At 41.7% G+C, this 16,018-nt stretch overlaps 1 protein-coding gene across 3 annotated transcripts in view; it reads right to left on the bottom strand.

Moving 5' to 3' along the window:
• Positions 1-16,018, bottom strand: part of LOC109032067 (diacylglycerol kinase eta) — a 127,204-nt gene that overhangs the window by 51,156 nt on the left and 60,030 nt on the right. For all 3 annotated transcript variants that reach the window (XM_019043993.2, XM_019043994.2, XM_019043992.2), the window contains exon 3: positions 9,236-9,341. In XM_019043993.2, the coding sequence (XP_018899538.2) occupies positions 9,236-9,341 (106 nt within the window). The remainder of the gene's footprint in view (positions 1-9,235; positions 9,342-16,018) is intronic.

Here is a 16,018-nt window from a genome sequence, read left to right as displayed (position 1 = left end):
AATGTGTTTTTTCCCCAGTGTATTGTAATTACTGTAATATGTTCTGAGAAACTCCGCGTCCAAAATCCACTCATTTTGAAAGATGGCGTGTTTTTTTCAAACGAAGGATAAATTCAAATACCTCGCTGAATGAGAGTGGCAGATCGGTATCGAAAAAATCACCGAAAAATTCGCCAAGGCCGAAATTTCATGAAAACGTCCTTCACAAACGTGTTCGCTCGAATCCCTCCGATTTAACCCTGGGCCGAACGAACGCCTCGCGAGCGGGGAAAAAGGCAAGGGTGTAGACCTCGGAGGTTTCCAGGGAATTCGCTCCCCCCCCCCCCCCCCCCCGGGTTGGCTTTAAAAACTCCGCGAAAAAACTTTGCTAATGGGCCTAATCCGTGCATGTAGGTCGACCCCGTTCCGCCTCTTTACGGTCTCGGTACCCGAGTCCCTCGTCGGAATCGAAACGCGGCGGCCGCGCCGCGGCGAGACCCGAAAGCAGGATGAAAAAAGGAAAAGAAGAAGAACAAGAGGAAAAAATAAGAAAAAAGGAAAAGAAGAAGAACAAGAGGAAAAGATAAGAAAAAAGGAGAAGAAGAAGTAAAAGAAGTAAGAAGAAGAAAAAGAAGTGAGAAGAGTGAGAAGAAGAAAAAGAAGTGAGAAGAGTGAGAAGAAGGAAAAAAAGAGAAGGAGAGGAAAACAGTGAAAAAACAGTGAAAAAAGAAGGAAAAAAGAGAAAGGGGAAAAAGAGAGAGAGAGGAAAAAAGAGAGAGAAAGAAGAGAAGGAAGAAAAACTGAGAAAAAAGGAAAAATGAAAGAGGAAGAAAAAAAGAGAAAGAAGAACATACATTCGTTTCCTCCAATTCTTTTTATTACCGGGGTGTCTACTAAAACAGATTTGCCAAAAATCAGTACTTTCACAGTACTTTTTCAGTACATTCCCACGAAATTCAGTACCGCCACAATTGAAAAATTCGATACTTTTTCAGTACCTCCAATTGGCGAAATTCGGCAAATTTCAAAAATTTGAATTTCCCGCTCAAATTGCGACTAAAAAGATAAAAAAATGAAAAAATTCCGGAGTTTCTTGCGGAATTCCGTTCTTTTATAGTACTTCCGGACCGCCCTTAAAAAATCAGTGCTATTTTCGGACTTTCCGGAAATTCCTGACTAGAAGACACCCTGATTACTCTTCCTTTCTTTCCTTCTTTTCTTTTTCTACTATCAATTCTCACGCAATTGTTCCTTTTCTTCGTTCTCCTTCCTTTGTATCAGTTTTCTCCCTTCCTCCTCACTCACTCTTCTCCTCTTTGCTATTCTAATCCATCTTATTTCTCTTCTCCTCCTCCTCTCCTTTCCTTATGCTTCTTAATCTTCCAATTTCTGCTGCGTCAAACGTGTTCATTGGAGGGATTACGCCACGATTTTTTTTACGCTCGCTCAATTTTGCGGAGTCGAGGGTGGGTGGGAGGGAGGAGGGAGAAATGAGCATCGAATTTTCCGTACACAATGACCTTTGCCGCACGTGTAATGATCCGAAACTACAACTGCCGGGCGGATTTCGCTTGGGGCTCCGGGCTCAGGGCTCCGCTTCGCCCCGCAGAGGTAAAGCTCTGCTCAAGCTTGACCGAGGCCTCCTCCCTGGAACGAGGGATGCAACCGTACTCGAAGGGATTAATCCCTTCAACCAGAACAACCGAAATAATTCCTCCGCCAAACCAAAAATGACTCCCACCAAAATAATGGGAAAATAAACCCGACCGATTTCGGAATATTCCAAGCCTTTCGTGTAATTTGTTTACCTAGTTTTCTTTGAGTCCTCGCTTAACAGAAATTGCTGGAAATTATGCCAGTGGAAAGATTTTTTTTTCATGTTCTATTTTCTTTCTCTTTTTTTCCAAGATTCAAGATTTTATTCAAGAAATGTACGCACATAGTTTCTTTTGATTTTATTCATTTTTACATAGTTCCTTTCAGCATAAACGTCCAAATTTATGTCTAAATTTCCAGCAGTCAAGTTTGAATTGTCGTCGCGATACCAAAGTAGGCAGTGAAAACTCGATTCCCTTTATCGATGGGCTGAATATTATAAATTACCCTCTTCTTGATGAATTTTTTTTTGTACTTTCATCTTCGGACTATTTTCTATCACGCGATGTGACGGAACAATGCTACTTTTGTGTGTATTTAAACAGGTTCAGTGCGTTTTTTTTACTTTTTCCTTCAACGTTAGCCCAGAGTGCTTCTGTTACTGCCATACAAATAGAATCTCAAGTCTTATTGTCTTTTGCTCAACTGTAGATTTTACGGAATTTAACGTTCTAGGAGTTACAGAGAATCGAGAAAGCCGGAGAATTCTTCGCAGCTTAGTTTGCTAGCACTAAAACAGAGGGTTCAGGGCAGATGGACGGCATTTTTTAAGCGCATGAATAGACCAGGAACAGGATCTAAATCAAAAGCACATGGCGCTTGAAGAATCATTCACACGGGGCATCATGGAGTGGAGAGATTTATGAAAAGACGTGCAAAAAGTACAAAAGATAGGGCAGTTATTCTGTCGCGCTAAGGAGGAACGCCGTATGAGCCTTCAGACGTTGCCAAGTTTCCTTCGATAAAAACTTATATTACTGGGAAAATTGCGGATATTTTTTTCCAAAATTTTCAGACGATTTTGTACGCAATTTAATCTAAAACATCTGAAAATTTCAAGGAAAAATATGCATGCATGTCGTAAAAAATACATGTTTTATTTAGGGAAATTTGGCAACTCTCGAAAGTTCATACGGCGTTCTTTCTTAGCGCGGCAGTATTCCGGTCTGGAGAGTGGAGTCCAGGACAATAAAAGTCGACTCAGCTCCTCCTTTTTGTTTCTCCCCCCCCCGCCCCCCGCCCTTCGAGGGCTTTTATCCTTTGCTACAACTTCTTCCATTCAGCGCGGTAACCTCACCACTTCGGACGGAACTTGCAAACACGTTGTGAAGACGCAGTCGTCAAATAAGGCTCGCGATTTCCCGGATCGTTCCTCCGAATTTCGACTCCGGCGCGCGTCCACCGAGAGCGAAATTCGTCGCTCCTCTGGCGTAAGGGCGTATCTCGACTTTCGCATGAGCCCAGAAAAGTGTGGATTTATACGCAAAACAAAGCTCACGTGGAAATCGAGATACGTCCTTACGTCAAAAAACATTGGCAGATCCAGCAAATTGGCAACATTGTTTTTTCGCCATTTAAACCTGTGAAATGTATCGATTCTTGGAGGGGCCAGCTCCAATAAGAATCGATTATTTAACATAGGTTTAAATGGAGGAAACCCGGTGTTGCCAAATTGCTGGATCCGCTTTTGCAGAGGGACGACGAATTGTAGGAAGGGATGCGATTCGAGATTTCCAGGCTTCACCATCCAGACTTAGTTCACTTAATCTATTCTTAATACTTGGAGTTTCCTGAAATTCTCGAATAGCGATGCCGTCCAGTGGCGTGGCGTGAACGATCGATTATCGATATTTCCCCGTTTGAAGCTACAGTAAAGAATCGATTATTAAGGTGTTCATTACGAACACCCTGTAAATCGATACTTTTCCATTGGTTTAAATGGCAGATCAAACGATATATCGCAAAACACGCCACGCCATTGATGCCGCCATGGAGTCCAGACGTTCGTTAATTTCCATTTGAGAACCGTTGTCGAAAGGTTTCTGGTTGGGTCAACTTCGTTCATAAAATGGAAACAAAAATCGGGGGCAGGGTTTTATTGGGATTTTCGAGGGAGACGATTCTATTGAGGAATCAAAACTCGTCAAAGGAGGGTCTTCCGGAAATTTTCATAAGTTCACTTAGGTTGGCCATAAACGGAGAAACAAGCAATTTCAAAACATACGTGTTGGAGAGCGCGCTCATATCAAGATCGATATTGGCTCAAGGTAAATTTAAAACGAACATGAACTGAGAATAAATACATATCTTGGTTCCAAGGATACATACTTTTGGAAAAGCCAATAGAGAACTCTAGGCCACGTCCGCCGTCTTGGATTTTGGAGTTTGAAAACCGGACTATAAATTGAGTTGTTAGTCAAAAATACCCCCTGATACCGAGTTTCACAAAACTCGATGGTACATGAGCCGAGATAGCATTTTGGGCCATGTCTACTATCTTGGATTTTGAAAAAATTGACTAAAAATTCGAGTTTCCCGTCAAAAAATACAACTATCAACCGACTTCGACAAAAATCGATCGAACAGGAGCTCTGAGTTCGCTGAATTGGTGAGAGCTTTTTACTTCAAACAAACAGAGGATACTCAGTGCGCCTTCAACTGAGGCGTGATACTCCACGCATTGCGGCAAAGTTAGTTTAGTTGCTGAACCTAACATAACCCAACTTGAGCCGGCACCTTTCGCTGGTAGGATGCATTTTACTCAGGCGATAGCTCTTAAGGCCATATCTACCATCTTGGATTTTGAAATTTTGAACAACTTGACTAAAAATTCGAGTTTCCCGTCAAAAAATACAACTATCAACCGACTTCGACAAAAATCGATCGAACAGGAGCTCTGAGTTCGCTGAATTGGTGAGAGCTTTTTACTTCAAACAAACAGAGGATACTCGGTGCGCCTTCAACTGAGGCGTGATACTCCACGCATTGCGGCAAAGTTAGTTTAGTTGCTGAACCCAACGTAACCCAACTTGAGCAGGCACCTTTCGCTGGTAGGATGCATTTCACTCGGGCGATAGCTCTTAAGGCCATATCTACCATCTTGGATTTTGAAATTTTGAACAACGTGACTAAAAATTCGAGTTTCCCGTCAAAAAATACAACTATCAACCGACTTCGACAAAAATCGATCGAACAGGAGCTCTGAGTTCGCTGAATTGGTGAGAGCTTTTTACTTCAAACAAACAGAGGATACTCGGTGCGCCTTCAACTGAGGCGTGATACTCCACGCATTGCGGCAAAGTTAGTTTAGTTGCTGAACCCAACGTAACCCAACTTGAGCAGGCACCTTTCGCTGGTAGGATGCATTTCACTCGGGCGATAGCTCTTAAGGCCATATCTACCATCTTGGATTTGAAATTTTGAACAACGTGACTAAAAATTCGAGTTTCCCGTCAAAAAATACAACTATCAACCGACTTCGACAAAAATCGATCGAACAGGAGCTCTGAGTTCGCTGAATTGGTGAGAGCTTTTTACTTCAAACAAACAGAGGATACTCAGTGCGCCTTCAACTGAGGCGTGATACTCCACGCATTGCGGCAAAGTTAGTTTAGTTGCTGAACCCAACGTAACCCAACTTGAGCAGGCACCTTTCGCTGGTAGGATGCATTTCACTCGGGCGATAGCTCTTAAGGCCATATCTACCATCTTGGATTTTGAAATTTTGAACAACGTGACTAAAAATTCGAGTTTCCCGTCAAAAAATACAACTATCAACCGACTTCGACAAAAATCGATCGAACAGGAGCTCTGAGTTCGCTAAATTGGTGAGAGCTTTTTTACTTCAAACAAACAGACGATACTCAGTGCGCCTTCAACTGAGGCGTGATACTCCACGCATTGCGGCAAAGTTAGTTTAGTTGCTGAACCCAACGTAACCCAACTTGAGCAGGCACCTTTCGCTGGTAGGATGCATTTTACTCGGGCGATTAACAAATCGATACTTCTCTAAGTAGTTTCGCTACTCTCTTACGCTGCTCCTATCAATTTCTTGTGAAAAACGGAATGTGCTCTTCGTTCAGCGAACATAACGGCAGCAAATCACCGGATATTCAAGTTGTCGAATAAGAGAAAAACGGGGATACAACATTAACAGATCACTCACCCAGTTTATTCGTAACTGCGTACCGATTATTGAAATTTATAGACAAAGCTATAGACAAAGAAGACATAGGGCGTATGGAGCGATCCCACTCGTTGAAACTGGTGGTCTTTACAGACTAAGAGGGAGACTAACTGTCGGGTCTCTGTCGGTTGCCGTTAGTTAGTCTCTACCTCCTTTATCGATCGCAACCACCCGTTCCCACCAATAGGAGCCCTCCATATCCCTTTTGTCTTCTTTGTCTGTAGCTTTGGCTACCAATTTCAATGATCTGCCGCCTCGGGGCGTACCACCCGAGGCAGGCGTTAGGCGTTAATCTTATGACTTTATGTTATAGAGTATATATAGATATTATACGATATGTGTTAACTTCTTCCTCTCCCCCCCCCCCCCACTCTTCTCTCTTTACTTTTTTCTATCTCTCTTTTTCTGTTACTCCCTGTCTCTTCCTTTAAACTGACTTTAAAAGACAAATAACAGAATTATGCCCATGTTCAATATTTGAACTTATAATGAAACATGGTGGGAGGAGTAGCGTATAAAATGAGTGGGATTTTGGGGAAAACCTCTGTGCTATACATGTTTACAGGTAGTTATTTATTTACATTAAGGGTGAGCCTCATTTCAGGGGCCCGTGGAACTCGTCATCGCAGCCGCCAAAAAAGACAGCTCCGTATCTCCGTCTGTGCACTCTAGATAATTAAAAAGGCATTTTGAGGCAAAGGAGACCTGCGGGAGCGTGCAGCGAGAACCTACGTCGACCTTTTTGATCAATAATGAAATCAGTAAAAAATACCTTCATCGCTATATTACTGAGTTTTCATCAATGTTTTTTCTCAAGGTAAAACCAAGGATTTTTGGGTGAAACTTTCAAAGATATTTTTTGCTAAATATACCCCGAATTATAAAATTAGCTCTCCGAGCAAGCTTCCATTTTTCACGAAAAAACAGAGGTAGGGGTTAAGTCCCAACTGTTGGATGATATGGAAATTCCCAATTTATTGTGGTAATACCCCGATTAATTGTGGTAGTATCCCAATTAATTGTGGTACTATCCCGATAAATTAGGTTACTAACCCAAATGTTGCGGTACCACCCCAACTTGAGTTGCGGTGCTTCCAAAATTAATTGGAAATGTCCATATCATCCAACAAATTTTGGTAGTACCACAATTTTAGGGGATAACCCCTTACACTTTTTTTTCCGTGTTGAAAGTTTTCGTAACAGAGTGTCAGTAACATCAAGAAATCAAATACTGAGCTATTAGCCGATTTTTACTACAATGATAACTCTTGTACTTCGTTTTTTGATTGAAGCATGGCCTAATTTAATTTTCATTGTCGTAAAAATTCGCTATTAGCTGAGTATTTTATTTGATTTCATTATGAGTATAGCCGAAAACTGAATAATTTCGTAAGCATCGAGTATTTTACGTAGAACTTTAGGTACACCATTCACACATCTTGATTAGAGTACCTATATAGGGAGAGTATGGACACGTCGACAATTTTGAGGTTGGGTGATGGGACTCTTAGACCCCAAAAGGATAGGCAATCTATGAATTCAAATTATCCAGAGTGATTTATAATCACAATTGTTGGGAACTGTCGTTGGTAAGGCACGTATTAGACTTAGTTTTTGCATGAATTTTCTCGTTTTTGCGGAAAAATGCTTACTTATGAATTTTCTTGTCCATTTTCGTTTGATATTGGAGTCTAAAGATTGACAGTGACATTTTTCGTTTTCAAAGGTTACCTACCCTTTTGGGCCCTAAGAGCTACATATTTCGAGTTGTCCATACTCTCCCTCTATAGGTACTCTAATCCTGATGATCTGTTTTAAAAATTCTACCATGTTACCTACTTCTGACAGTCCGGTGCGAGAGAGGAGAGATACGTTAAGAATTTTTAATCCTAAGAAAAACCAGGTCATCGAGGACGAAATTATTATGCCCCCATAAAATTGTAGACATGGGCGAGGCAAGGCCTCGCGGAAAAAGGGAAACGACGAGAAAGAATATAAAAAGAAACATAAACAGGCCTAAGTTCATAAATTACAGTGGATTTAGCCCCCGTAATAGTTACTTTTGATACTGAATAATATCTGTACACAAATACAAGGTGAGAAACCAAGCATAGTGCTCGCTCTATATCAGCGGCGTGCTTTGATTGCGATTTATCGATTGATCTGTCATTTAAATCTATAGAAAAGGATCGATAAATAGAGTTTTCGAAACGGACACCTTATTAATCGATTCTTTACCATAGTTTCAAATGGGGGAATAACGATAATAATCGATCATTTACGCCTCGCCTCGCCTCGCTCTCTACCGCGGCACTACATGACGAGCACGCGATAGTGAGCATGCTTTTTGAATTTCAGAGAGCACCTATCCGTAGAAATGATTATTGGATTTTTCAAACGTCCTACGTGTTTTGCATGAACTTGGGTGATATTTCTTGTCATGTTTTAATTTTTAAAGTAGCGGGTGTCCTTTTGCCGTGGTTGTTCCTCCCTCTGATCGATTCACGACTTTTAGGATTTTCGAATGGAGATGTTGCATGTGTGAGGAATTTGCGACTTGACCATTGATTCTTATGTAAAAGTTCGCGAGAAACACGATGGTGCCACTATTTTTCTCTGAAATCAACTCCCAAGCTCAAAAAAAGCTCTTAAAGTGAGGCCAAAATGGAGGGGATATCCCACCCTACCCTGAGAGTCCACCTCTACATCAAGACAAACTCTCCATGCAAAGGTAGGGAGCAAATACATTAGACGGGTTGCCGTGTTTTCAGTTTTGGAGTCCCCGAATAAAGTGGCAACCCTGCTAATGTATTTTCTCCCTACCTTTGCATGGAGAGTTTGTCTTGATGTAGAGGTGGACTCTCAGGGTAGGGTGGGATATCCCCTCCATTTTGGCCTCACTTTAAGAGCTTTTTTTGAGCTTGGGAGATGATTTCATAGAAAACCAGTGGCACCATCGTATTTCTCGCGAACTTTTACATAAAAATCAATGGTCAAATCGCAAATCCCTCACACATGCAACATCTCCATTGCATGCGAGGGCGCCGCACAGAGGATCGAGTCAATTAGAGAGGTCGGACATGAAATTTTTGACTAAAACTGCAATTTTTTATGTTTAATTCGTCACATTTTAAATTTTAAGGGGTGCTTATTATAAAAAAACTTACGCGCAAACCAATGGGACCATTTTTATGACCTCGACATCTTGTAATAACGGAGTTATAAGTTTTTAAAGTTTCCAAATTTTGTCCGACCTCTCCTGTCGACTCGATCCACTGTCCGCCGACACAATTTAAACTTTCCAGAGAGCATTGAAAGTGAACCGCGAGAAATCCGTGCATAGCTCGAGCGTCAAAGCGTAATAAGCAGTTGATAAAATATGGGCGATGAAAGTGAACTTGGAGCATGACTTACCGGATAACCCATCCCGACAGATGTTGCAGTAAATTGGGCGCGCATGCGATGCCGGGTACCAGACATGACGCCCAGATAAAAAGTCATACGGATCTCCATTCGTTGGCTGTAACAGAACAGAAATACAAAGTAAAGTAGAGTTTATTGAAATTAAACCTGATAAAAACAATAGTTACATACGACTTGAACAATCGAAGTTCACGATTGGTTTGAATGGGTCAGTTGCGCTGGTCACAGAATCGTGTTTTTATGATTGATTCTCGTAGATCAGCAACAATTAATAAGATCTGTCCAAACAGCAACTTTCTACTTTCAATATTAATCGAAATATTGCCCTTTGAAAAGTCGGGTTTGGACGTCATCCGTCGCGGTAATGACACCCTTGGTTTCTTCCACCTTGCTTTCATCAGTCGGTGTGACGCACATTGGCACTGGTTGTTCAACGTGAAACTCGGATGACAGCAAGGTGGAAGAAAAGAAACCAAGGGTGTCATCACTGCGGTGGATGACGTCAAAAATCCGACTTTTCAGGGGGCGATTTTTCGGTTAATATTGAAAGTAGAACGTTGCTGTTTAGACGGATCTTATTATTATTGGCTGATCTACAAGAATCAAGCATCAAAACACGATTCTGTGACCAGCGCAACTGACCCATTGAAATTCTAGCTTTAACCATTCGTCTTGGAACGAGTGGACCGAATTTCACAGAAACACACCAAGTAGCTTCACATTTGAACTGAGAAAAAGAGGTTTGAAGTTGTATTCTCTATGAAGACAGAGACAGAGAGACAGACAGTTGTTTTATTCTCTCTCGTTTTGGTCTCTATGAGACTCACTTTTAAGGACAAAGGCTAGCAAATATTATCACGTTCAAAATATTTTTTCTTTGCTTTGAAAATCTGAAGGGAGAAAATTTACAACTAGTTGGATTTGATGCTTCTCTCAGTTCATTTCTTAGTTCACGATGCAGCTTCGTACGCTTTTGTTACACCAGGGCCATTAAACAAATGAAAATTTGCATTGAACGTTATTTCAAATCATAAAAAGTACAATTGTACGTATTTCTACCAAACGGAACTATGTGCATTATGACGTGAGCCCTGTTATGCACATATTCTTATGGGTTTCAGGGGTCATGTCTTAATGCACATAGTTCCGTTTGGCAGAAATACGTCCAATTGAGGGGCTTGGAGGACGAGGCGCACAAGTGCAGTTTTTGCTGTTTCGAGAAATACGTGTTTGAAGTTTCGAAACTACATGGATCCTTATGGCGGAAAGAAAGTTTAAACTGACTATTTGATGCTTAACAATTGGAAATTGGGAGCGAATTTTTCACAGAACATGCATTAGGACAACTTTTTCCTGGAAATCATTGATATCTCAATTTTTTCAAAAACTGCACTTATGCGCCTTTTCCTCCAAACCCCTCGATTGTATCTTCTTATTTATCGCTCCAGGAGAAGTAGGTTGGTTGCCTTCTTCAGGATTCGACTGAAGGACGGATTCCCGATGAAAAGACCAGTAAGTCCGGGATGAAAAGATTCTTCAATGGTTCCCGTTCAAGGTACAACGACCCTGAAAAGCAGAGGTAAAAGGCCCCCCTTTCCCCACCCCGGCCGACATCCGAGTTGCAGCCCTCGTTGAATTTTTCCGAGCATAAATACTTTCCCCGTCCCGTTCAGCTGTTGGTGCTCAAACGGCAAAGAACACTTTTGTAGAGTGAAATTGGCGGGAAACGGCGGCTGGAGGCTTTTAAAATGATTAATTTTATTTGCTCCGAGGCGTTGAGATCAATCCGGAGAACGCTCGCCGAAAAAAGGGGGGCGGGGGACATTTGGATTTGAATTTTTATTCGACCCGAGAGGAAAGGAGTTTTCCTCGTCCATCCGAGAAAACAGGATTACTCGGGCTCCAGAATTATCGGCGTTCCGACGAAATCAAACGCAGGAATAAAATCAAAAGAAAAGGAAACGGAAAAAAAGAATCCGAGGGGGAAAAACATTAAAGTTTTTAGCCGAGTGCTCGCCGCAGGAGGATTAGAGAGGATGACACGGTCACGGTAGTAGTTACACGTGTTGCTGCATATCTTTAGTGGATACATTTCAGATAAGCGCTCGGTTACATTCAAAGGCATGACGTCGCTCCTGTGACGTAGCGGCGTATCTCTAATTCTACATGAGGCTTAAAAAGCATGGCATTATACGGAGAACAGGGCTCACGTGAAAAAAGAGATACGTTATTACGTCACAGAAGCGGGAGCCCGGAAACGCGTCAAACTGTAGGGGAACAATGCCCCGGGTCGAGCTGATGGACACAATTTTAAATTCTCATTTTCCGGTTGTTTTATGCAACTGGTAGAGGGTTTCCCCGCGTTCGTAACGAATCCAAAATTAGAGTCGCTTAGCTCCGGACACGAACGTTGAGGGCGTGTTATACGTCATCCTGAGAGGCGATTCTTGCAAATTTTTGATCCTAGGTTTCGTCTATTTAAGTATACGTAAAGCAATCAATCGACTTATTTATACAGGATTTGAATAAAGGAATAACAGGGCCACCGATTCGCCAGAAGCGTATGGTGAACTCTCTTCTGATCCAATTTAGTTCCCTCTGCGGTTACGTCAGAAATGAATCGTCATAAGACACAATATCATCCTACTCGTAACCTATTTTTTAGTGTAGGTAGCTATTTCGTACTCGCTGGAAAATTTTTTACACAGCCCGCCGATAGTTTCATTTTTGAAAATGACTTGATACAAGAAGGTGTAACTTGCGTTACACAAAGACACACAATTGCTGCCGTTACGGAAACGCCTTATGAAAATTTTCACGCCACCTGATCCCTCCCCCCCTCAAGAAAATTTATCCTTGAGGAAATTTCAAACAGGTTTTTTTTTTGAATTCTCGGACAGTTCAGATCAAATTGCGACTTTAATATTCAAATACTGACGGAGGTTTGGCGACTTCAAAAGGCTCACATGACGTTTTTATTTTGGCATGGCAGGCCAGGCTCCAGGTGGGTTCACGCATTTTTGACGGCTCCTCTCGTAACTGCACAAAGTTGACCTTTAAAGTCGAAGCTAGGAATGCCAGGTAAAATGCCACGCTTCCCACTTCCTGCCTTCAAGTTTTCCATCACCAGAACCCCCCTCCCCCGGTGTCATTTGAGTGCACTTAAAAGCGCACGGAAGTCTGTAAAACTGTTAGTAGCGTCATAAAGATGAAAATACACATGCACATACACATACGTGAACCTCACGTTGGAGCACGTCGGATACAACGAATACTATTAAAATTAGCTCATAAGAATAAAATAGCATTTTCAGTTGGCAGTAGAACTTTTCGCTTGCGAAAACCAAAATCAACCAGTCAGTAGTATGGCATGCTTTGCAATATATCGAATGATCTGCCATTTAAACTAATGGAAAAGGATCGATAAACAGGGTGTCCGCAGCGAGCACCTTAATAATCGATTCTTTACCGTAGGTTTATATTACATATCAATCGATATATCGCAATTCACGCCACGCCACTGCAACTAGTCGAATCGGAAATTGAAAACAATCTGATTTTTCCCACAAATTAACAGTAATAATTATCGAATCAAAACACCCCGAACTGCGAGATATGGGGCTCATAAACTAATTTCGTAAAAATTAGTACTCAGAGAAAATTCTCCAGTGACCGACGGCACTGAAAGTATCGCTTTTGTATTCTATAATTTTAATTTAACTTGTTACTGCCTTCCAAATTGGCACCGAAATGTTTAACTTGAGTACAATCGTCAGTCGGTAGAATATTTTCAGTGCCTTTGAGAAATAATCCCTCTCCGCTTTAAAAGCGGTAGAATCATTCCCCGACTTGCCTTTGCTCCGGGATAGCGGCTTCCTCGCGATATAATCCAGTTTTTTAAACCTTTACGTCGGAATGCAATCCTCGCTTCTCAGAAACGCTCTTTTTCGCGTTTCAAGGATATCGAAAAGCGCCTACGTTCGCGAATTCTTTCTGCCAGAAATTGTCTTAGCTCACTAAAAACTTTGATCTTTAATTTTTTTTCGTATTCTTCCCTCTCCATTATTTCCTATCCCTCTTGTTAGCATCAATAGAAAGCACGAATAGTCGCGCGTAGTATAGTGTTGTCACTTTTGCTCACAACCAATCCCGGGAAGGAACACACGCTAATTTTGCCGTGGGAGAACGTCGTATGAGCCTCCAGGCGCTGCCAAATTTCCCCTGGTTAATCACTAATTTTCGGAAGAATTTTTGAATATTTGTCTATCAATTTCTCTGATAATATTGTTTGTAATTTGATCTATAATGTCTGAAAATGTCAATGAAAAATATTTATAATTGTCCTCATTAATAAATCATACAGCGTTTTTCCTTAGCACGGCAGCATTTCTCCTCTTATTACGTGACACTCATTCCGTCGAAGTCGCCTTCAATAACCGTGATGGCAATTTGCGCGACATGGGAGCACGAATAGTTGCGCGTAATAGTTTGTACTTCCGCTCAGTCCTTTAAGTAACACACGTTTATTGCTCGCAGTTTTAATATTTCTGTCATTGCTACAATGCTCTATTTTACCAAGCCCAGAAAGTCACGCGATTGCCCACCATTGTTAGCTCTTAAAATGAAAATAATAACGTAGTTTTCAAAAATTTAAGTGGAAGAATTAACCTCAATAATGGTTCGCATTTCTCCGAGACGAAAGTTGCAATAGCTTGTAAATAAATTAACTTTTCCCAAATAGACCATAGATACGGGAAACACATTTTGAATAATGGGAGGTTCGTCTGTTTTTTTCTCATTCCGCCGCCTTTCGTCAATATCATCATTTGTGTTCACAACGAGTATTTACCGATAGCAATTTATGTCGCTGAGTAAAATACGAGCACAATCCAGGCGTTGAGAATTTTGTCTCAAAATCAAGCATTTTTCGAGCAGTTTTCAAGGCCGCACGAACCATTTGATGAATGGGTTGTGTCGACTAACCAGTCTAATAATACCATCCATGAAGCTGCAAATACACCTGCGAGTAATATAATGAGCCGTGAGTAGAGTGAATGATCAAGTGCATTCCCTTTCCACATGGAGGCTCTACCATTGATAATAATAGGAGTCATGTCCATCCATTTGAAAACGCACGTGCACAGGCACACGTGCATCGAAGGGGAGGAAGGCTACGCGCCACATTACCCTATTTTTCACTTTATTTCCGTCATGTTTTCCTTACTTTCTATCTGGATTCCTCTAGAGTCTCTTAAAACTGAGAATTAAGACAGCCCCCCTCCCCCTCATGGAGTTACAAACGGGAATAAAATTACACAAATTGAGAGTTTTTTGTAATCTTTGATCGGCTCATTCTCAAATTCCTTTTTGCGTTCCTTCTCTCATTCCGTTTGCTCCTTGTCGAGCCCGTTATTCCCCGGTCTATTCTAGATTATAATATTTGCAATCGGTGAAAATGTAATCTTTATTCTTGTTTGTGACACTGTGATGGCCTAAAATACGGGAACCAATCAGAAAAGGATTCACATTGTCTTGACTCTCAGTATAAAGGGACTCTACGGGCAACTAGCGTGACTCGCGCGTAAGCTTATACAAACCTAACAGGGATACTTCACGCATTGCGCAATGCGTGAAGTATCTCTGTTAGGTTTGTAGGCACCAGCGCCTGTTTCGCTAATAGGCGCTAGTAGTGGCACGTCACAGAAAAGCGACATATCAAATTTTTCGCATTGGTAGCATTGAAAGAGGTTATGCCAATGTTATTATTTGGATCCAATTCGATATAATACATATAGAATCCCTATGATGACGTCGCCACTAATAGCGTCTATAGCGTACCAACTCATAACAATTACAAGCTGACGGAGAGGGGTCTAAATATTTAGAACAGATTAATCTGTGATATTTTTATCTAATGCCCGTTATTTCCCGGTCTATTCTAGATCATAAGCTTCGCAGTCGGTTCAAATGTAATATTTATTCTCGTTTGTGACATTGTGGAGGCCTAAAATACGGGAACCAATCAGAAACGGATTCACACTGTCTTGACTCTCATGCAAGTATAAAGGGACTCTAGATTCCTCTAATCTGTGAAGCAGTAGCCAAAAAAGTATGCCAAGTTCTAAATCATATCTTCAACCGCGCTGCAGGCTGATTATTGTAACTGATAGACAAAGCTGTAGACAAGGAAGCAAAAACGGAAAAAGAGGGCTTCTGCTGGTATAAGGAGGAGCTTTCGATGGACCAAGGAGATGAGTAATGGACTAACCATAACGGCAACCCACGAGAGACTCCCCCACCTATTATTTCCCCTCAGTCTGTAACAACCACCCGTTCCGACTGATAGGATCGCTCGGTTTTCCCTATGTCTCGCTTTGTCTATCAATTTCAATAATCAGCCCGCCGGGGGAATTTCAAGCTAATAAAGGAGTCCGAGTCGACAAAGTCAATATCCTTCCATGACATTTGCTATACGTCCAAAACGGACGAGAACGGAAGAATATGAGGCGAGTTGATAACCATAGCTACTCAAGCTCTTTTCGCGTGGGAAGCGGTCGGAAGGATCGAGAGACATCCTACTGGGGCCTTGGGCGAGATAATTTCCAAGCTCCATATTGAAACGGGGGAGATGGTTGATGAATGAAACGATAGCGATAAGAGTGCGAGACGGGAGCAGGAGACAGGAGACCGTCAGTGGCGTGACGTGCTCGGCGATACATCGATTGATCCGCCGTTTAGATCGGATAAAGGATCGATTGACAGGGTGTCCGAGAT

Source organism: Bemisia tabaci, chromosome 7 (genome assembly GCF_918797505.1).
Source record: "Bemisia tabaci chromosome 7, PGI_BMITA_v3".
In the NCBI taxonomy this organism is placed as follows: domain Eukaryota; kingdom Metazoa; phylum Arthropoda; class Insecta; order Hemiptera; family Aleyrodidae; genus Bemisia; species Bemisia tabaci.
This window is presented reverse-complemented; position numbering and strand designations above follow the sequence as displayed.